This window comes from Maylandia zebra, linkage group LG16 (assembly GCF_041146795.1).
Source record: "Maylandia zebra isolate NMK-2024a linkage group LG16, Mzebra_GT3a, whole genome shotgun sequence".
Taxonomy (NCBI): Eukaryota; Metazoa; Chordata; class Actinopteri; order Cichliformes; family Cichlidae; genus Maylandia; species Maylandia zebra.
The window spans coordinates 8,168,248-8,190,715 of record NC_135182.1 but is presented as its reverse complement, the minus strand read 5'-3'; the positions used below and the strand labels follow the sequence as shown (position 1 = coordinate 8,190,715).

At 40.5% G+C, this 22,468-nt stretch overlaps 1 protein-coding gene across 1 annotated transcript in view; it reads right to left on the bottom strand.

The window, feature by feature from the left end:
- Positions 1-274: 274 nt before the first annotated feature.
- Positions 275-22,468, bottom strand: part of sucla2 (succinate-CoA ligase ADP-forming subunit beta) — a 29,357-nt gene continuing 7,163 nt past the window's right edge. The window contains exons 4-11 of the mRNA XM_004566299.4: positions 21,841-22,003; positions 17,587-17,715; positions 13,270-13,408; positions 8,882-9,043; positions 7,614-7,756; positions 7,357-7,477; positions 3,767-3,855; positions 275-2,468 (exon numbers count right to left, since the gene is read on the bottom strand). Of these exons, the coding sequence (XP_004566356.1) occupies positions 2,394-2,468; positions 3,767-3,855; positions 7,357-7,477; positions 7,614-7,756; positions 8,882-9,043; positions 13,270-13,408; positions 17,587-17,715; positions 21,841-22,003 (1,021 nt within the window). The 3' untranslated portion in view covers positions 275-2,393. The remainder of the gene's footprint in view (positions 2,469-3,766; positions 3,856-7,356; positions 7,478-7,613; positions 7,757-8,881; positions 9,044-13,269; positions 13,409-17,586; positions 17,716-21,840; positions 22,004-22,468) is intronic.

Here is a 22,468-nt window from a genome sequence, read left to right as displayed (position 1 = left end):
GCAGAAGAAATGGGTGGAGGCCTGGATGTATGAATAGTATTCTCCACTATCTCACAAGACTATTGCAGGTTCTCGATTTCAAACTCATACAAAACATTAAACAGTTGCTCTTTAACAGGAAACTAAATAAAGGCTTCTGAGGCTTTATGGTGCCACTACATTCAGCACCAATTAGGCATTTTTTGGTAAGAAGATTAAACCAAAATAAATGCTCAGCTTTGTACAGTGTCCAAGACAAAACACACCGGAGACAAGAAATTCAACCAGGGAAAAGTTGGTGTTCTCTGTATTTATTCTTTTCTTTTTCTTCCTTTGCTGTGCTCTTTGTGAGGAGCATAAATATTTTACAGAGCGAGAACATCAGTCTGGTTATTTACAAGATAAAATAAATGACGTACAACTCACAATGTCGGCTTGTGTTTGGAGAGCTGGAGGAGGAGGAGTAAAGGGAAGGAGGAAAAAAAACCTACAGCCGTTTTACAGTTTGACTTGGAGTACCCCAACCTCGACTCTGACTTCACAAACAGAAACAAAAAAAAGGAGCTAATAGACTGTGGCGCGATGGCACGACTGAACACACGGGAGCAGCAACTGCAGAGGTCTAAACCAGTGAATTATTCCATAGAGAGAACAAAGCAGATAAATAAAGAACGACACAAAATTCCAGTGTCTTCAGCAGTCATCAGTCCATTTCTGGTGACTTTCATGCTCCAGGGGGGGGGAATTATGGCAGTAGTTCATTTAACAAGAAAGTTGCCTACAATGACCACTTTGAACACGGTGATAAACCTGCAATCGGAACCAGTGACTTTTCTGTCCTCTTCAGTTTGAGCTCAACCGGAAAAACTTGTGACTTGTGAACGTCAACCTTCAGACTTCCTGGCTGCCCCCTTTAGACAGTATAAGCAAGTACTGTTTGGATGACAGTGGAAGTGCTTGCGTCCTCCTGTTTTGTGCAGTTTCAATTTGGAAAATAATCTCAATATTAAAACACGAAGACTGCAACTGAGAACTTTTTGCATTTTCTGTTTAATTATTTTCACACTGCCCGGGAATACTTCAAATTCCTTATTTGGATTAATTAGCAGCTCAAAACAAAGATCTTAAAAGTATTGTCATGAAAGACATCAAAACAACGGCCTTTTTGATTTTCAGATGGTCACAAGATGTGAACTCCATCTGGTTGAAACCTGGCAGGTAAGCAGGAGCAGTTTCCATGGGAACAGGAACGTACACCAAGCTCTCTTGATTTACTTTGAGATCATTCAACTTTTGATCTCCATGTTCCTTCCTGGCAAAACTTGAGGTGCCCAACACATTTATGTGATGTATCACCTGTGTTCAACATACCCACACACGAGCTCCACCACAGCTGGGGCACAGCCCAAACGCCAGGCCCGCTCATCAATACTCGCTCAGATCCTGACGTCGATCGATACGCCCGCAGGTCTGGTGTCTAATAATTCAGGCAAACAAATGCGACTCGTTCAAACCCGGGTTAAACCGGATTGAGCCGTTCAAACCTTCAGGTAAAGTCAGAGATGAACCCGAACACCGTCCGTGCCGAGTGTGCAGTTTTGAAAGGAGGAAACATCTGCTGTGTCAGGAGTAATGAAGGAGGCTGAGGAACTCATGCCTACAGGAGGTACAGAAATAACACTGAGGCCTGCATGGAAAATAAACCCCACCAATATTAAATCAATGCTGCTGATTCTCCATTAAGGAGAAAACTGAGGTTGTTTCCTCATGCCAGTGTCAAGCTTGCCAGCATGTTGTTTGTGTGTTTGTAGCTCTTCACTCACACACAAAGAAAATCGTGAATGGAGGAATACATTCCTATTTAGAGATTGAAAGGCACTCGTGCTAAACCGTGTAATGGACAGCACTAGTGGGTCCCAACTCACAAGCATTCAGCTGGAAACAGGAAATGATCCGACTCAAAAGAGCCCCAACCTGAACACCGAGTAACAAGACAAAGCTACTGTTTTTATTCTATTATTGTTTCAAAGTAGGTCAAAGGAAGTGTTCGCAACAAGTACCAAAGAAGACAGAAAGGCTCACCGCGAGTCTCCCTCTCAGGGTGGAAGAGAGCGAAAAAGAACGAGGAGGAGAAGGAGGTTTGTGCGTATCGACTCAAGTGCAACTTAAGGGTATTCTCTGGGTTTGAGACTTTGAGTAAAGGGGGGGGGGGGGGGGGGGGGGGGCGCTGTTCAGAGTCGTGTCATTGTGCCACAGAGCCAGAAACAGGTTCAACAAAGGGCTAACCTAATGTGTCTTCTCTCTAGCTCATGTTGCTGTTTGATTGGGTAGTGGAGTGGCGTGTTGTTGATAGGCTGACCCAGGGGTGTGAGAGAGGAAGTGCTTGGAGGAAGAGATCTGAAAGATTGGGTTTCTTAGATGGGCAGCTGGAAAGTGATGTCCACTTGAGCTTCCTTTGCAAGGGAGACGATTTCAGAAAGCTTTACAACCTGTGGACAGAGCAGAGTGGGCTCATGAAATAAAATTTAACATAACATACTTTTACAATTGACCTTTATTTAACCAACAAACCCGTGTTTTTAAAAAGGAGACCTTTTTTTTTAAGACAGTCAATACAGAACAGATGACACAAATGATACAGGTCTCTGAAGTCATGCAACTGTTTCAATGGGATCCCAATCCTCCTCCTGACTGTGCTTGAAAAGTCTGAAATTCAGGTGTTATGCAGGTATTCTGCTTTCAATTTAGGATTGAGACATAGTGCACTTCAGGTTTGACAGCTGACATCCCCATCACTCACAGCAGTCATGCTTCACTTCACATCATTACTACCAACTTAGCCGCTGACGTTCTACGTTTCTAAAACTTTTTCTAGAACTTTTACCGTGGGAGTGGGCCGCCCAAGTGTCATCTAGAAGACGCATATTTTTCTCTCGACACACGCACACCTCAAACTCTACTTGAACAGTCACAGAGCAGCTGCACATGTTAATCAGCTGATTGCACATGTGCAGTCTTGTTCTTGTGGTTTGTGCACTGAGACACATGCTGCAGTTTCATGCCATATCATGTCATACTTGTCTAGTAATTTTCTCCAAAATCATATTAATTCTAAAGTTTAAAAAAAATTTTTTTTAGTTATTTTGGCAGAACAAAAATACCAAACACGACAACTACTAATACAGGTGACTGATACACGTTTCTTTTCCTAATCTAGCAACAAGGACTCTCCACTCACAACAATCTAAAGGGTTTTCATTCTTTCTCATCTTTCCTGAAAATCTTTTGTATTCTAACTCCAGAAGAACAGAACAAAGGCTTTCATTTCCTCGCTAACTCACATATCTAACAAAGCTGATCCTGCTCATCACTAATATCCTGTTTTTAGATCAAATACAACCATTTTCCACATATATAATCATTACATGAAAGCTGGAATCAGTCCACTTTTAAGCAATTAATCAAGCAGCTTAATTGGATGTGAAAAGTGTTTAGAACAGAGTAAGATTTAATAAAATGTTATCAAACTGCCTCCCGGCACACCTGCTCCCCAACCCTGTTCTCACATACGCTTTCACACTGTTGCTGCTTTCTGGTTACTTTGTGCTATAAATGTAAAGTGACGTTTTTCCTCACATTGGTTCTCTCACACACACACACACACACACACACACACACCCTCCGCCTCCTCGCATACAGCGACACATCTAAAGGCAGGTACATGTCAGCCCTGCTCTCCCCATTTATGACGTGAGCATTTGAGTTGAACGTGGGTCTTTGTGCGTACCATTTTTGCAGCTTCGTCCAGGTCGTCGCAGGCCAGGATTTTCAGCGGACTGGCAGCAATCAGAGCTTTGGCGTCGTCCACTCTTGTTCCTGAGAACAAACAAACAAAAAAAATAAATGAAAAAAAGTCAGTTTTTCAAAACAGCAGTACCTTTGGCCACCCTACAGCTGTGTCACTGTCAGAACTGAGAGTTTCTTGATACGGCAAACATTCATTTGGATGCTGTTGAATGTTTTTGAACCTCGAGGAAGCTAATAACCTCCTTGTGGTTTTCTGTGGATACCTGTGCCTCCTGTACTGTCCACCCTCAGACCACAGTTTCCATTTGCACTCGGGAAAAACAAAGCTGAATGTCTAAAAGGTCTTTCCAGAAGTTTGGAGAGCTGATGAAGTTTCTTTGATGAAAAAGAAAATGTTCGCCGGACCAAAGTGAAAACTCAATTTCCCTAAAACTGCCCTATAACCTCCCAGCAGACAGTTTTTATTAAAGCTGCTGTCACACAGCAAGCCGTTGCCTCCTCCTTTGTTTGGTGGATGCCTTCACACTTCATGGTTCAACTTTTTTCAGCTTGCCTCTGTGGCTGGTGTGCAGCCATGGCAACCACAGATACAACCATAGGGGAAAAATGGTAACGGAGGCTTATTTTACAAATCAATGGAGATCAACAACATCTGCTTTAATGCCTGATTATACAGACAGACCTCACAACCCAGAAAAGAATTACAAACAGAGCAAAGCAGACACATTACAGAATTAGCCACTGACACAAATACACAAACCCATGAATCCAGGATAAACCAGGAAGCAGTCTTAGACACGAAAGAGCATGTATAAACATACCAAAGTAACTTGTCAGTGTGTAGACAGACACACACAGTATATTTATTATTTTTAAAAAAAAAACATTAAAATTTTAAAAAAGAGCATGTTCCTGTTTTGAAAGGAGAACGTGGTCCAGTCAAGTTTCCAGAGTCGAATTAGGAGCTGTGACCCATCTGATGTATCCGAGTCCGGCCCCGATTAACAAGTCATTTGGTCACACGCACATTTGTGGATTGGCTCACAGGAAAAGCGTCTTTGTGCTGATGTAGAGCCTTACAGAGGTGCTACTTGTAGCTCTGACTTAAAATCCATGAAGCATTTGAGTTTCAAGCTCATCAGTGTGATGCTTAAAGTTTATCAAAGTTAAAAACACCGCAGATGTTTAAGAGGTTACAAGACAGAATTTAATAGCTTTGGAAAGTTATTCCAACTACTTTCTTTTACCCTTTACCACTAACTTTAGAAGATAAAAGCAGATGAAGCATACATGAAGGAATTCTTGCCAAATGAATCAAATGCATCTGCTGCAGTCCATCTTACCCTGTACTGCAGGGTGTTAAAATTCAAATAGTCTTCAGAGTTTTAGACTAACAGCAGAGTATTTAGTTTCAGATGACTGAATGACTGAGTACTCTGAAGCCTTACAGTATCAACTGCACTCAGTCAATTAACTTCATTTTGAAGGTAGAAAAACAAACCACAGTATTTAATCACATCGCTATAGGTTATCAACAAAATCTCAGTTACATTCAACCATGTCCAAAAACTTTGTGTGTGAAAATACTCCCTGAAGAAAATATAAAATACACAAAGTTTCTGCTATGGCCAATATTAATGAGCAATTTTTTAATTGTGCAAGTATGTTAAGTATGTCCAAACCTCTAAAGAAGCACACATCACTACAAAGGAACTGAAAACATCTGCTGCAAACCATGAACTAGGATGTACTCTGCTAAAGAAGGAAACTTCCTCTGTTGTTGAACCTTTCACCCATATCTTATTTTCTCTTTGAAACAGATTTTATACAAAGTGACCTTAAAGCAGCCCAAGTCCATCTCTGTTCAGGTGACTCCAACAAGGAGTCATCATCCAAAGCCTTGTGACACTGCTGATCATAACATCCTATAAAAAAAAAAAATAAAAAAAAATACAGCATGCAAGGAGCAGCCAATCAAAAGAAAAGGAGGGTGGCATTAACTTTTTAACCTTTGAAAGCCAATCAGCAGTAACAATTGAAGCTTTTCAGAACTGAGTCATTTCTGTCATATTTCAGGCTTATAGAACAAAATGAATGGGTGTGCATCAGAAGTTAGCAAGGGCCTGGGTCTCTGACTATGCAGCTACCCAGAAACTATTATAATGGTGATCAAACCATGTCTTTGACATATACTCAGTCAAAACTCAACATGCAAAGCTTCCCTAAAATTAAAAAAAACAAAAAAAAAACACCAAAACTACCTGCCCTGTTCGTCACCAGTGCATTTACACTTGCAGACAAGACCACAGAGGTGCTAATTGAGATATAAGACAGAACTACCTAATGACTCCAATCCAACTTCAGAAGCGCTTCTACATCTTAGATTATAAAATGTGTAAAGAATAACTTTTAAAAAACTGATTAAACATGTAAACACAAGGCAGCGCTCCTGTTTAATTCACGTAACGTGTCTAAAGCTGCAGTGCAGTTACAGTCTAGGCGCTGGAACGCAAACCTCAGCAGCAGCATTTTGAGGTGACATCCTCTCGTTTCCAAAATAGAAAACAGGAGCAGAAAATGTTACCCTGAGGAAAACTGAGAAATGTCAGCTCTGTTTAGGCTCCAAATACAAGCATGCACCATTTCTTTGTGCTTGCAAATTTCACTGCCTTGCACTGACGAATGAATAAAGATGAGAAAACCAAATTGGCAGAGGAATTTCACCCAGTGAGGGATTCAGCTCTCTGGAAGGCCACAAAGGACCAGCAAGTCTTTGTATTCAACACTTGGCCTCCTTTGATAATATAGAGTATGAATGTACATATGCATATATCACACGATATCACAATAATTCACAGCTCATTTGTGTTTGTCGTTTTCTGCGCGTTTCCAGGAGCCAGACTTTGAAGTAGGAAGCATCAAATGAAACGGACACGAGTCCCCCCCCCCCCCCCCCCCCCCCTCAGCACTGCCAGCTGCTGCCAGTTAACCCGCCTGACAAGGTGGGGGAGAGTGTGTGTTTCCACTGGAGGGGGAGCCTGTGGCTGTGGTTGATCCAGAACATTACAACACTGTGTTTGGGCCCAAACCCCTGTCTATTTCCATTTCCTTTTAAAACAAGGTTTAGGCTGTTGGTCAGGTTGGTAATGAAATCTGCGTTACAAATATCTGTACTTGTTTTCAATCTGAGATACTGTGCTGGAGAGTTGTCGGGATTTCCTTGCATTCCATAGCTCACTAAGATCAGACATCCCTGAATTCAGCAAGATCTTCTCATGGAGGGATCCTGAGGGGCTCCTAGTGCAGATGAGGTATATATAATCTCTGATCCTTTTCCCAAATCACTTCAACTGGCTGCTACCAGATGTCTGAGGTCGTCATCCTTTCGTTCAACATTCAGAAGGAGGGAGGCATCAATCCCCCATCAAATTCATGGGAAATTATTTAACAACAGTAAAAATTCAAATAAGGATAAAGTCAAAGCTTCAATTTAACAAGTTAATGAATACAATGCCACATTTTAAATCCTTTTAAGAAAATTAAAAAAAAAAATAGCAGTTTGTTCCTCACCTTGTAACCGCACAACGATGGGTATCTTGAGGTCCAAGTCTCTTACAGCCATGATGATACCCTGGGCGATGACGTCACACCTCATAATTCCTCCGAAGATATTGACCAGGATAGCCTGAACCTGAAGAAAAAAAGAAAAAAGAAACAACTTCATCAAAAACTGAATGTTGACGAGCTCAGAGGGGTGAGCTACATCGGGCTTCAACAGTTTCCTGTTTAAAACCATGAACAGCCTTTGGAAGCTGGCATCTTCTTACCCTCCTGTCAGAGGTGATGAGTTTGAAGGCCTCCGTCACCTGATGAGCTGTGGCTCCTCCTCCTACATCCAGGAAGTTGGCTGGTGTGCCGCCATGGAGCTTGATGATGTCCATGGTAGCCATGGCCAGACCTGCTCCATTTACTAAAACAGACAAAGCCACTGGTCAAATGATTCAGGCAGACGATTTTCTTCTTTTGCACTGAATATGTACTGGAAAAAAAAAAAAACCAAAAACACTCATTGATAATAAGACTGACATTAAATGGAAACGCATTACATTTAAATCACAACTAAAAGAGCTCCTATTACGACAGTGCTGTCTTTACACTCAAAGTCTGGTCTGATAGTCGTTATAAAAAGCCAATTGGTGATAGGCTGGTAGGTTTTAATGGCTGATACTGATGCACCACTTTGAACTAAAGCAGCTCAGGTGTGTACTTCTAGGTCTGAAACTAACTGTACTTCTTCCTTATGTTATGTGAAAGTGGTTGGAAATGGTTTAATATCCATTTTGAAATCTTTAAATGATGACAAAACATTACAGACTCTCACTAAAAATAGTTTTTACACATGGAAACAAGACTTGGGTGCCACTGTGCTGTAAAATACCACCCCATTGTATTTATGAGTCCCTCGCACTTTGAGCCAGTAGAAAGTGTTAGAGCCAACAACAAGCTACTGAGTTTGGATATTTTTAAAGACATAAGAAAGAGGGGAAAAAACACAGTGTATGATCTGCTTTTCATTGTTAAGAGACAGAATTGTGTCAGATAAGCTAGCACAGCACTGGACACAACACAGCAGCTCAGCTGGACCTGTGAACTGTTTCTGAGACATTGTTTAAAGTAAGTCAAGAAAAACAAACAGTTCCACTAAAAGGCCACAAGGTGTCTTATTTGGTGGCTTTATGTTGTGGGATGCCGTGTATGGAGTTGAGGTGGCTAGAAAGTTGAGGGAGAAAAAGACAGTAAACAGGAGACTGACAGACTGCAGGATATCGCAGACAAATTAGCAAGCTCCTTTTTTTAATCTATAGATATTCATATCTTGTCCAGTTTGGTCATATTAATATCTCTGGGTTACCATTATAACCTATAACGTTCATTTTCTGTCTGGCATAACCGAGCATTATGGGAAATGCAGTACCCAATCAGGATTACAACTGAGAACATATCTCAAAATGACCACCAAATAGGTTCAAAAGCTATAATAAACACAAAAAATGAAACTACTAAATAGCTTTTCTGACATTTCGCTTGGACTGACCCAGACAGCCGATGGTTCCATCAAGACCGATATAGTTGAGGTCAGCCGTGGCGGCCTGCCGGTCCCGCGGGTCCTCTTGAGTCCAGTCCCGCAGTTCGAACACTTTCTGCTGGCGGTACGCTGCGTTGGAGTCAAAGTTGATCTTGGCATCCATGCACATTACTGTTGACAAGGAGACACATAAGATTTTGACATTAGAAGAAGATCAATGTCAGCTCATCTCTCCATCTGCCAGAGAGCCATGCCATGGGGCACTGGCACCAGGAATGTAAATGTGCAGCTGAGTTCTTTTTTTCTAAATGCATATCACCTCAGAAATGATCAAATAATTGAATATGTTGAGGAAAGAGTTTTGCTTATTAAAGAATAATTCAGGAGGACAACTTATTTCTGGCTACACTTTGTTAAAATGTCTGCCTCTGATTATGAGTACAAGGAAAAAGAAACACTCTGAGCTTCACTCAAACTACAGTGAAGGAAGCTAAGGAGCTTTTTTATTTATATATATATAAAAAAAAAAATAAAAAAAAAAAACACCCAGCACGCCCCTGCGGGCGGTTTATCCTTCAAGCTCGGGTCCTCTACCAGAGGCCTGGGAGCTTGAGGGTCCTGCGCAGTATCTTAGCTGTTCCCAGGACTGCGCTCTTCTGGACAGAGATTTCCGATGTTGCTCATCAGGCGCTCGGCATAGTGTTTGGCACAAAGGTCAGCGGTCTCCTTTCCTCACAACTGTGTTTGAGAGCTGTGATTCATGCCTGAGGAGCTCATCACTGTGCATCAGGCAAAGCCATTAACTCTGACTCACTGACAGAACAACACGCACACCTCAGACTGAAATCAATCTCCTCATCATCTCCAGGATGCTTTCATGGACAAACCCCAGTGCATTCCTCCTTGCCAGAGACCCATAAGTCCAGCTAAATTAGTCTGTTCCGCAAAATGAAAATGACCTTTAGAGGCCAAGAGCTGCACAAGCATACCAACCACATCTCAGTCAGCAAGACTGCAAACCTGGGCAAGACTAGCATGGCTCCATTTTTCTTTAATGTCAACTAGGCCCGGGAAATTAAAGAATCCTGATATTTGTCAAGTGGTAAATTCCCCAACTAACAATTAAACTGACAAGTCGTGTATGGTTAATGTCTGTCAGGGTCAACCCTCTTGAGCAACATGACTGTGCAGCTGAAAAAAAGTGCAACTCCAACCAATCTTCCGGAAGATTTGGAAAAGAGTGAAAGAGTGAAAAATGCAGCAAGAAGCTGATGCTGCTTCTCACTTATATTTAGTAAAAAAAGAGAGCCTAGGCACATTCATGTCGACAAAAATGATTACACAATTCAGTCCAAGTACATATTTTTCTGAACAACATGACTGATAACACAACAGCAGTGAAGAGTTGTAGTTTAATGTGGAAGTAAAGCCTCTCTTTGCTGTGTAGCATTCACAGCAACAGCGCTTGTTACTATAATCACCATGAAAGCATTTCCTGGTAAAACAAAAGCTAGCAGAGCTTTTATGATCAATCCACCTGTGCAAAAAAAACAAATAAACAAAAAATGGTGGTTGCCCAGTGATTGCATTGAATATTTTACTTTAAAGAAGGGTTGCAAACATTTGCCAAAAGATTTGGTCAGTCTGCCAATGAGCTGAACTCGCTGATGAGTCTCTTTGCAGTAGGAGACTCAACTGGTCACCGGGCAGCTTGTATTCTGATTATATTAAGGTTACCAAGCACCAAGTCACTTCCCAACGAAACAGTCGTCCTGAAGCAACTATATCACTATTTATTAAAGGTGATTTCTGTGCATGGAGATGACCACAGGTCTGTGATTCCCAGGGATTTATCACAGTTAAATGGCATACTATCACAAAACAACCCCATTCAGTTGCAAACTGATAGCAGTGTCTTGATTCAGTTTTATCACCAAAGGTCTTTAATGTGACAGCCAACTGTGACCGGTCACAGGTCTGATCCTCATCTTCAAAGCAACCATGTCCAAGGTAATCATCATATGCTACTTCATTGCAATAAATGTGGTTTTGCAGCAGCCTCTCACCACTGTTTTCCTTAATAATATTATTTTTGGATTAAGACATAAAAAAAATGTAATTAATTTTTACGAAATGCCATCAATGAAATGAATGGCCATTTTTTTAGATTACCAGATTTACAAATCCTTAAAAAAAAAAAAAATTCCAAAACTAAATTTGGGCACCTGCATGCTTTTCATTTGAATACATGCTGAACTGTTCGGTAAGACCAAACTGGTTTTTACTAGGGGTGCAACGATATTCGTATCGATATTGAACCGTTCGATACAGTGCTTTCGGTTCGGTACGCATATGTATCGAACAATACAACATTTGTAATTTATTTTATCAATTTTCCTTCTGACGATGCTGTCTGTGTTGAGCGCTCAGTGAATCTGCGTTCGACTACTCCGCCTAGGCTGCACTGTCCAGCGCAGATCCACTGAGCGCTCAACACAGACAGCATAGTCAGAAGGAAGAGTGCAGGGCAAGCTAGCGAGACAGAAGTTAAGCTCTCCTTTTAACATGGACCTCCCCCACTCTCATTCAGATCTGGCGTTTGGAATTATTTTGGTTTTCATGTGACGTATGACCCTGAAGGTAAGCGAGTCATGGACTAAAGTAAAACAGTATGTTGGATGTGCCATGCAATGCTCAATTACATTGGTGTGAACTAGTGTGTTAGCGCAGTTAGCTCGTTAACGTGTTGGCCGTCTAGCCCCATTGCACGGAGCGATCGGCGGTAGCTCGTTAACGGAGATTTGCCGTGTTGTGGCGTTAAGGTCATTTCAACGAGATTAACCTGAAAGCACTAGTGGGAACACAACGAATATGACTGCACATTTACGCCGACATCATCCTAGTGCAAAGACAAGTGGAAGCAGACAAAAAAAAGCAAGCATGCTACTAACTTTAGCCGAGTCATTTAGACAGCTGTTAGCACATGATTCTCCTTATGCTGCTGAGAATATAGCCCAGAAGAAGCGGATAGTATAGCTTTTATTTTGGAAAGAGCCATTTCTCTGTAATAAACTCTCTTTTCCAAAGATGAGTGATTCCTCAATCAGATACAGGGCTTGCAATATCGCTAGCCCGACGTCCCGGAGCTAGCGATTTTTTCAGTCGAGCTACCAAAATCTATCTCTGCCCTGCCCGTCGGGCTATTGTAGGAAAAATATATGTCAATGCTTTTGCATTCTTTCGGAAATGTAGCTGGGTAATTATGTCATTGGCATCGGTGAGCCACTGTCAATATGTGACATATTGAAGTCGCGTTTGAATTTGCGCTTGTTTTTTTGCTTTCACTTTGCAATCGTGTGAACTGTGTATAGAGAGCGACAGCACTGATCTGTGAGTGATGATAATTTGTGCACCAATTCCTCTGACATCGTCTTATTAATCGTTAGCTTACTATGCAAACATGACAAGTGAAATCTCCCGCAGCAAGCTTAAACATGTGAGAGGTTGATCGCGCAGAGAATCGCTGAGCTTATGTGAGTGCGTGTAAAAGCATTTCAGTTCTGCTGAGCCAAATAAGACAGGTCAGGGTGAAGAAGTGACAGCCAAAGAAAAGCTTACCACAAAACGGAGAAGTTATGACAAATCAGACTATAAGGCAAAAAGAAAGTGCAGCTTTATGGTTTCATGGACAAAATAATTTCTGTGGCTGCAATATGATGAGCTAAATAACCAGGGCTGCACATAAGTGGTCCGCAGGTGCGTATTCGCTGTCAAAATAAAAAACGCGCACAAGGGTGAGGGTTAAATTTAAAAACTGTACTTTTGAGTTAAAATATATATTTATAATTTTAATAAATGACAAATTAAAAAGGCATGAACATTTTTTTGTATCGAAAAAATATCGAACCGTGACACCAAAGTATCGAACCGAACCGTGAATTTTGTGTATCGTTGCACCCCTAGTTTTTACATTTATTAAAATACCATAAAATAATGCCATTATATTCCTTTTTCAAGCTGTATTTCCTAACCTAACAGTGACTCTGACTTCATCTCTGTGTTCAAAGAGGATGTTTTCTTTTTTGTTCTCCAGACCACATGATTAAAAATTCAATGAGACAGAATGTGTGTGATAGAGAGTGGAACAGTGATGTTATGACTCAGAAGGGAAAGATTAGTCTGTTCTAACTCAGGTTGCATCTCTGATGGATTTTAACAGTTTCCTGCTACTGAAAGCTTAAAATGTGCTCAAAACAACTGTAAACACATTTGTTTGCCCACATGATCAGGCTATACATCACTCCAAACAGCTGGGTTAGGTTAGGGGAAAAGGCTAGACAAGACCCAGCACCACCCTACAAGGACAGAAACAGACAGGTGCATGTGTGTGCGCCTACCAATGCCAGAGGAGTCTTCCACCATGGGATTGATCTCGACCATTGACGCGTCATACTTAATGAACAGATTGTACAGTTTGACCATGGTCTCAGCTGCCTCATTCATCAACGCTGGAGGGAAGCCCATCTTCTGAGCAACCTGCAGACAGATGTACTTTGTCAAAAAAAAAAAAAAAAATCAGCAGCGAGCTATTTTCAAACAAATGGCAGGGGGTCAAACATAAAGCCCAGGGGCCAAAATCGGCTTGAGAAAAGACTGTACTCCGGCTTTGGAGAATGTGAAGGAGGAATTTTATACTTTTAGGTTCACAGCATTCGCTACAAAGTAATTAAGTAATTAGAAAGAAATAAACTTTCAGTATTTTCATATTTTTTTGAATGATCAAATATCTTCTGTTTTATAACTACGAAGCAGCTTAAATTAAAGTGTACAGCTACAGAAAAAGTTCTGGTAGGTCATTGCCGAAAAAGTCTTGCTGACAGATTTACTTACCACTGCAGCGTTTCTTTATCACGTAGAAACACTGAGCTTGTGTGGTTTACTTACATTAAGATTTGTCAGGAATTAAATGTGTAGTAAAACTTCTGTACACTGAGAGAAAGGGAGTTCTGATCATTATCAACAATGGCATAAGAATTATAGCTTGATTTAAGCATCTCCTCTAACTGTCCTGATATCTTTAACATCTTTCAGCTCATTGTTTTGGTTTTCTTGGTCACATATGTAGCACTTTGTCTCATTCACTGCTCCCACAGAGCTTAATCCTGTCGACATTAAGACAAAAGTGAAATTTCAAACAGAAACAGTAGCTTCGACAGGTCTCATTAGAAGCACGGAAAGCCTGCTGGGTCTGTAAGAACATCACGTTGTTTGAAAAATGTGGTCTTGGCAGACAAAAATAAATGCAGCGAAGGAATATCAATGCCGCTCCATCTAGTTTGAGAGCCCTGCAATCAACACCTCTTCTCTCTGTCAAATATATTGAGTCTCTGCTTTCACTATGACAACCAACATATTCAATATTCAGAGCCAAAGAGATGTGCAGCAACAGGGGAACAGGAATAAAGTGGAAAGGAAAAGAAAGACAGTCAGAAGTGAGACAGGGTGGAGAAATGAGTACATCTGTAAACAAAATAAATCAAGTCCACCAAAAACAAGAAAGAACTCCAGCATTAGCTTCTGAAAGTCAGCTAATAGAAAAATAACGAAATTCATGTTTCTTTTAAAGGTGATTAGAATAATTTCTTCATGAACTGTGTTCTGTTTGAATGATTTTCTTATTACTACAATTCCTCTAACTTTGCTTTTAGAGAACTCAAGTCTAGAATCAGTGCTTAATGTTTCTGAGGGGAAGAAGCCATTGTTACTTTCATTTATACCAAAGCAGGTGACACTGGGTCTGTCCTGTTGTGCATCCTAACTGGACAGACTGATGTCCAGAGGTTTAACCGACTTGGTGTAAGACTGCGATGATCAAGTGTTCCCTTCATTTTATTTTGAGCAGTACATATTTACAGTGGTAAAAGACTGATGGCAGCTTCCGTGAGAAAACCCAACAAGAGCCGTCCAGATACAGCTTGCAACTGTGAAAGCACTCCTGCTGATGTAAGAAGAAACAGAGGGAGAACCTGATGAAGCCTTCTGTAATTATGAATTCCAAGTTGATTTATGTCAGGAAACAAGCAGACATAACGTGTCATGGCTACAGGGCGATCACTTCATCTTTGTAGTTTTTTTTTTTTTTTTTAAATTGAAATTATTATTAAGATCATGTTTCTGTGTTAAGCGCATTTTTTTTAAGATCGGTCAAGAAGAAGCTTTTGCAACGTGCAGATGCCGTGATAATGATTATTAAACATGATAGTTTTGTGAAAGCTGTAATGTTTTGAGTTTGTTCAGGTGATCTGGAAATAAACTACAGTTAATGGAGTTCATGATCCAAGTGTGATTGAGTGAACACACCTGAGCGCTCAGCTCAAGAGTGCTGAATTTTCCCCCTAGTGCTTTTTACTTGTTCGGTACATGTAGCAGGAACATTCTCACTCTCTCACAAGTAGCTGCTCAAGTATCTGTAAAGTACAGCAGCTACATTACAAACACTGCAGCATCATCTTGTTGACAAAAGGTAGACCACAGTGCATCAGAAAGTATTTGCAGCGCTTCACTTCTTCCACATTGGCCCATAATGACAGCAATAGTGATGATGAAACAAACATAATGACACAATTACAGCCTCAAGTCATTTGTGTGTGTGTGTGTGTGTGTGTGTGTGTGTGTGTGTGTGTGTGTGTGTGCTTTTTTTTTTTTAATATGATCTGCTTCTTTGCAGAACGTCTCAGGCTCTATCAGACTTTATGCAGAGCGTTGGTTGGCAGCCCTTTTCAGATCTCTCCAAGATGTTGAATTGGGTTCAACTCTGGGTTCTGGCTGGGCCACTTGAGGATATTCACAGAGTGCTCCTGATGCCACTCCTTTGTTATCTTGTCTGTGTGCTTAGGGTCATTGTCCTGTTGGAAGATGAACCTTGTCGCAGAGCTGAGCGCTGGATGTGTCTATACATTGCTACATTCATCTTTCCCTCGACTTTGACTAATCTCTCAGTTCCTGCTGCTGAAAAACATCCCAGCATGATGCTGTCACCACCATGCGTCACTGTAGGGATGGTATTGGCCAGGTGATGGGCAGTGATGAGCGTTTGATCTTTGTTTCCTCAGACCAGACGATTTTGTTTCTCGTGGTCTGAATCTTTCAGGTGACTTTTGGCAAACTCCAGGGGGGCTGTCATGTGGCTTTTACTGAGGAGTGGCTTCTGTCTGGCCACTCTACCATGCAGCACTGATTGGTGTAGTCCTCAGAAATGACTGTCCTTCTGGAAGGTTCTCCTCGCTTCACAGAAAAATGCTGGAGCTTTGTTAGAGAAACCATCAGGTTATTGGTCAGCTCCCTGACTAAGGCCCATCTACCCTGATGGCTCAGATTAGTCAGGCGGCCAGCTCTAGGAAGAGTCCTGGTGCTTCTTCCACTTACAGATGATGGAGGCCGCTGTGCTCACTGGGACCTTCAATGCTGTTTTCTGCACCCTTCCTCAGATCTGTACCTCAATACAATCCTGTCTCAGAGGTCTACAGACAATTCCTTGGTTTGTGCTCTGATATGCACCTTTAGCTGTCGGACCTTATATAGACAGCTGTGTGCTTTTCCAAACAACGTCCAGTCAACAGAATTTACCACAGGTGGACTCTAGTAATGTTGTACAAACACCCGACAGGCGATCAGTGGAAACATAGTCAGAATCAGAATCAGAATACTTTATTCATCCCGAGGGAAATGCACCTGAGCTCAATTTTGTGTGTCACAGCAAAGACTGTGAAAAATTCTGTACATGTTATATTATTAATAAACTTGCAAGAATTGCAAGAAAATGTTTTTCACTTTGTCATTATAGGGTATTGTGAATAGAATTCTGAGGTAGAAAATGAATGTAATCTATTTTGGAATAAGGCTGTAATTTGACAAAAGTGAAACACTGGGGATATTATCCTGATGCACCGCAGGAATACCCAACCCTACCTACACAACCTGTTGTCCTTAAAAAACAAGCTTACTCCTTCATAAGGACTAGAGCCAGTGTCTTATTGAGACTATTTTAAAATTAACTGATAACATTTCTTTCTTCATCGCCGTTATTGTTTGTACATCTCATGTGAAAATCTGATTCTGTAAAAAGCTCCAGCTGAATGTTTGTAGAGTCATCTTTGTAAATAAAGCACAACATGGAGCATTATTTATCTTGCTTGGCACATCATCTAAAACAGGATAAGGGTTTTTTTTCCCTCTAACAGATTATTTTAAAGGCAAACATCAGACTGAAAAATAAAAAAAAAGTATGATTATTCTAAACCAGGCACCAATTTCATACTGTAAACATGAGAAAATATCAGTTGTTTTCTATAAGCCCTGGAAAATGATTATAACTTAGGCTCAGAGGAAAATTTGGGATGATGGGCGGAAATTTGTCATTAACGGATAACAAACTAAAAATTCGAAAAACCTTAATTATATCAAAAATAGGTGCAAAAACACGCTAAGAAGAATGCAACAATTTCTCCAACCAATGACCTTGTTTAGATAAGAGTTAACCTTCTTTAAACAGCAAAGAGCCCCTTCTGATTTAGACATTTTGGCACTCACTGCAGCATGAACGCACACAAACACACTCCCCTTTCTCTTCCTCCAAGTCTTCCTGCAGCCCAAACTACAAAGTGGGTGCACCTCAAGTCTGTTTCGTGACTTATTACATCTACCATTGATCGCACCTTGACAGCCTGCTCCATCTTAATACCCTCCACGATGTCGATGGGTTCTTTCACAATGGCATCTGGATTTTCCGCTGCAACATCTTCGATGTTCACGCCACCCTGTGAGCTGCCAATCAGCACAGGGCCCTGTGGGACACAAGTGGGAGGGATGGGGATTTAAAATCTTAGAGTTACTGCAACATTTTTGTTTCGAAATCTGTGAAACCTAAGCCCCGGATAGACACCTTTACAAAGAAAACGGGTGATTTAATAAGAGTAATTTTATGCAAGGAGGTTTTGACTATCCTCTCCCAATAATTACAATCAAAATTACCTTCTGTTTTTTTACTGACCTGGCTGCTCTTCCTGTAATTTAAATCAAATCTGAAGCCACATCCTTCAGACTTCCTATTTTTCTGTGTAAAAACTAAAAGATGCTATTGCCATGAAAAAAAAAAAAAAAAAAAAAAAAAATTCCAATGTCTTCAAACCTCTCATAACAAAAGCAACAAAGTAGTCTGTGCCTGCACAGTAAAATCACTGTCCTCATAATAAAATGCAAAAGACAACAATAAACAATTTTATAATCATGTCATTTATCTTCAGATTATTTTCTCAAACCCTCAGATTTTCTATTTAAAGTCGTGTAAAACAGGAAAAAGAAGAAACTCTCAGACCGGAGTAAGTAATTTTCATTGTTGTTAGAAAAGCAACACTAAATAGTTTATAAAATATGAAAATACTTATTAATTTCACATTCATCTGATTGTCAATAGGCTAATCACTGAGCGCACTGATTGCTTGCAGCAGCTTCATAAACACAGCTGCATAGAGAGAAAAAAATAAAAAGGTTATCCACACAAGTCTTCATGACTGCACATCCTAAGGAGGCTCCTCAGATCACAAACCCTGTTTAATACAAGGTTTTGTTCCAAAGACTCCTGAGCTGAGACCTCCTTATTTCTGCTGTGATGACGGCAAAATGCTAAGAAGGAATTTCTGTGGTGAGCAGCATCTTTATCCCTTTCTCCATACAGTAAGAACATGTGGAATACATTACAATAAGAATTTTATATACTATATACAACAGTGTGAAAACGTTTTAAACACAAAATTCTTGCTCACCGCATAGTTCATGATCTATAATCAAGTTATAGACACAATCGACTCAAATGTTAGCAGCTTTGCCTAATTATGAATAAAAACCTGAACATCCAGTCAAGCATACAGACTCACTGAACCCTGAAAAAGATCCAGTGAAAGTGTTAAAATTCTTAACACATGTAAAAACACTGACTTTATCTTCAGTATTGTGCTGCCATCTAGTGGACAAAATCTGTTAACTGAATCACAACTTTGTTTTTTTATGAGTTCAATGAAGATGAGTCAAGATGCATTTAAGCACTGACAGATGAATCTGTGTGTGCTTTGCTTAATTTAGTCATCTGAATGAAAAGATGTGGAGGGGAGGTGCGATGTACAGTTACATTACAAAAACAACAGTTAATCTCATCTAAATCTTTAATTTCACATCTAATTTTTGTAGTTTATAAATTGCCTCTAATTTTTTCAGAGCTGACTTTTCTTATGATACAGATCTTAATTTAAATGAATGAGTAATGTGTTTAATGTGTTTAAGTAAACAAACAGCAGCAGCTTGAGCTTTTCACACTAGGCTTGCAGACTGTCAACAGCTCAACTAAAATGATCTAGAGCTCATTCAATGCCACGCAAAAACATCATGAGATTACTGTAGTGTAAGTGTACCTTCCCTAACACTTAGACTAATACTAATCACCTCTAACAAATCCAATCCAATTTTATTTATAAAGCACTTTAAAATACCCAGCACAGGAACAAAGTGCTGTACAGAAAATAAGTTAAAACAATAGAATAACAAAAAACAGCAAAATAAATAAATAAAACACATAAAACATAAAATTAAAAACAGCCCTATGTTAAAACAAAAACAAGATAAAACAGCATCGAATCACCTAAAAACAACTAAAATAAAAAACCAACATCTCACGTGGTGTCAAAGGCCAGGGTAAAGAGGTGGGTTTTCAAGAGTGACTTAAAAACAGATAAAGAACTGGCCTGTCTAATCTCTAAAGGAAGCTCGTTCCACAGTTTTGGAGCTGCTACAGCAAAAGCACGATCTCCTCTAAGTTTACGCCCAGTCCTGGGTATTTTCAGGAGCAGCTGATCAGCTGACCTGAGAGAGCGGGTGGGTGTATAAGGCTGTAGCAGCTCAGAGAGATAAGATGGAGCTAGGCCATGGAGAGCTTTAAAAGTAAATAAAAGAATTTTAAAATGAATCCTAAAAGAAATGGGCAGCCAGTGAAGTGAAGCTAAAACAGGGGAAATGTGCTCAAACTTTCGAGTGCCTGTTAAAAGACGAGCTGCGGCATTTTGCACCCTCTGTAGATGACTAATATATAATGCACTGAGCCCAATATAAAGTGCATTACAGTAATCCAGCCGAGTGCTAACAAAGGCGTGGATCACTGTCTCAAAGTGCTGCCGTGAAAGAATTGGCTTTATTTTTGCCAGCTGCCTGAGGTGAAAGAAGCTAGATTTTACCACTGCCTTAATTTGATTATCAAACTTCAGATCACAGTCCACTTTGACCCCCAGGTTTGTGACAGTTGGCTTAACATACTGTGCCAGGGAATCTACATACACATTGGGGGTCTCAGTGGGGCTACCAAAAACCATCACCTCTGTCTTTTTATCATTGAATTTTAAAAAGTTAACAGACATCCAAGCCTTAATGTCATCGAGACACTGAAGTAATGGCTGTGTAAGGTATCTGCCTTTTTTCTTTAGAGGGACATAGATCTGACAGTCATCAGCATAAAAGTGGAAAGGAATGCCGTGCTTTCTCAGTACAGAACCAAGAGGAAGCAGATATAAAGAGAAGAGGAGGGGGCCTAGAACTGAGCCCTGTGGGACACCACACAAGAGGGGAGCGGAGGACGACACATAGTCACCAAGGCTGACACAAAAAGTTCGCCCCGTCAAGTAGGACCTGAACCACTCCAGTGCTGTGCCCCTAATGCCCACCCAGTGCTCCAAACGAGAGAATAAAATGGCATGATCCACGGTATCAAACGCAGCTGTCAAATCTAAAAGCACAAGAACAACACAGTCCCCAGCATCAGTCGCTAAAAATATGTCATTAAAAACTTTTAAAAGGGCTGATTCAGTGCTATGAAAGGGTTTAAAACCAGATTGGAAAACCTCTAAAACATTTTGCTTTTCCAGGAAGGCCATTATTTGGCTGTAAACTACCTTTTCAAGAATTTTGGAAAGAAAAGGTAGTTTGGAGATAGGCCTGTAATTTGCAAGAACCGTAGGATCAAGAGCAGGTTTTTTAATCAGGGGTTTGACTACTGCATGTTTAAAATCTTTAGGGACAATACCTGACATCAGACTATGGTTTACCAGCTCAAGAACCAAAGGACCAACTGTAGGTAACACCTCTTTTAAAAGTCGAGGAGGGACAGCATCATTTGGAGACCCTGCAGGCTTAAGATGACCAACAGTCTCCTTTAAAAAGGACAGAGTCACAGGCTCAAACCTGTCAAAGACAGCAGAGCAGGAAACAGAGAGTGAGAGGTCATGACCACAAGGAGAGATCTGATCCCTTGTGGAGGAGACCTTCTCAATAAAAAAGTGTAAAAAATTTTGACAGGCTTCTGATGAGGGCTCAATACAGTCAGTATACGGTGCATTAAGAACAGAGTTAATAGTTTTAAATAAAATACGCGGGTTGTGGCAGTTTGACAAAATAATGTCAGATAAGTGTTTTCTTTTGGCATCTTTTACAGTTCTTTGATATTGACGCCAACAGTCCTTCAGCATCTGGAATGACACTTGTAGTTTGTCCTTTTTCCACTTGCGCTCAGTTCGATGGCAGTCGCGCCTGACAGCTCGTGTCAAGTCGTTCAGCCAGGGCTCAGGGCTCTACACAGAGACTGATGGGTTATTAGTAACACTAAATCTGTGATTTTTTGGGACCATTTAGGGGAGGAGCAAAGCCTGAACACCATTCAACATAAAAAATTTATCATCTCCTCTAAAGGTTTGTTTGAAAGGTTAATGCATGATTTACAAAACACAAAGAAATGGGCATTAAGAGCACTCCTTTTGAACTTTTCCACCTTTGTTGTTTTTTTTTTTAAGGAAATTCATTTCCCGTGAAAGCATCGTTCTCAGCTGAGCAAACACATCATTTGGCTTCTTGTGGGTGCGCCTGTGTTCCCTCACCTGAAAGGACCTCTCCATGGTGATGGCAAAGTAGTATTCTCTGCGTGGGTACCTGCGCTCGCAGATGAACACCTGGTTGCAGATACGACCCGCCTCCCCGGTCTGCTTGGTGTACAGCTTTCGACCAATCATCTGAGATGAAATGTCTCGGGCTTCCTCTGGCCTGGAGATGAGGAGAAGACAGGAAATTGAAAACTTTTTAATGCATAACAAGTTAATTAGAAAACTTATGAAACAAATAGATAAAAACCTGTAAGGACAATACAAACTAAAATTATTAAACAGATACTTGAGTTTATTAACATTTAAATCATATCTGTCAGCACTACTTTCCTGAGCTAGTCAGTAAGCAGGAGAATGAGGATGGACACAGTTACCAAGGTTGTAAGTGTAATCTGCTCCGTGTATTGTACGGTGCAGAAAAAGTTAATTTCCACTCTTTACAGCCTTTGTCCTCTAAACAACAGTATGCAAAGTCTGTGCAGTAACTTCTGAAAACAGACAATAGAACAGGCTTGTCAAACTCATTAAGAGGAAATGAATAGTCCAATTAATTATTTTGTTCTTCAGATGAAGTCTGGAGTTCATTTTCATCCATTTTTCAGTATTACTGCAGTTTGTTGCTGCC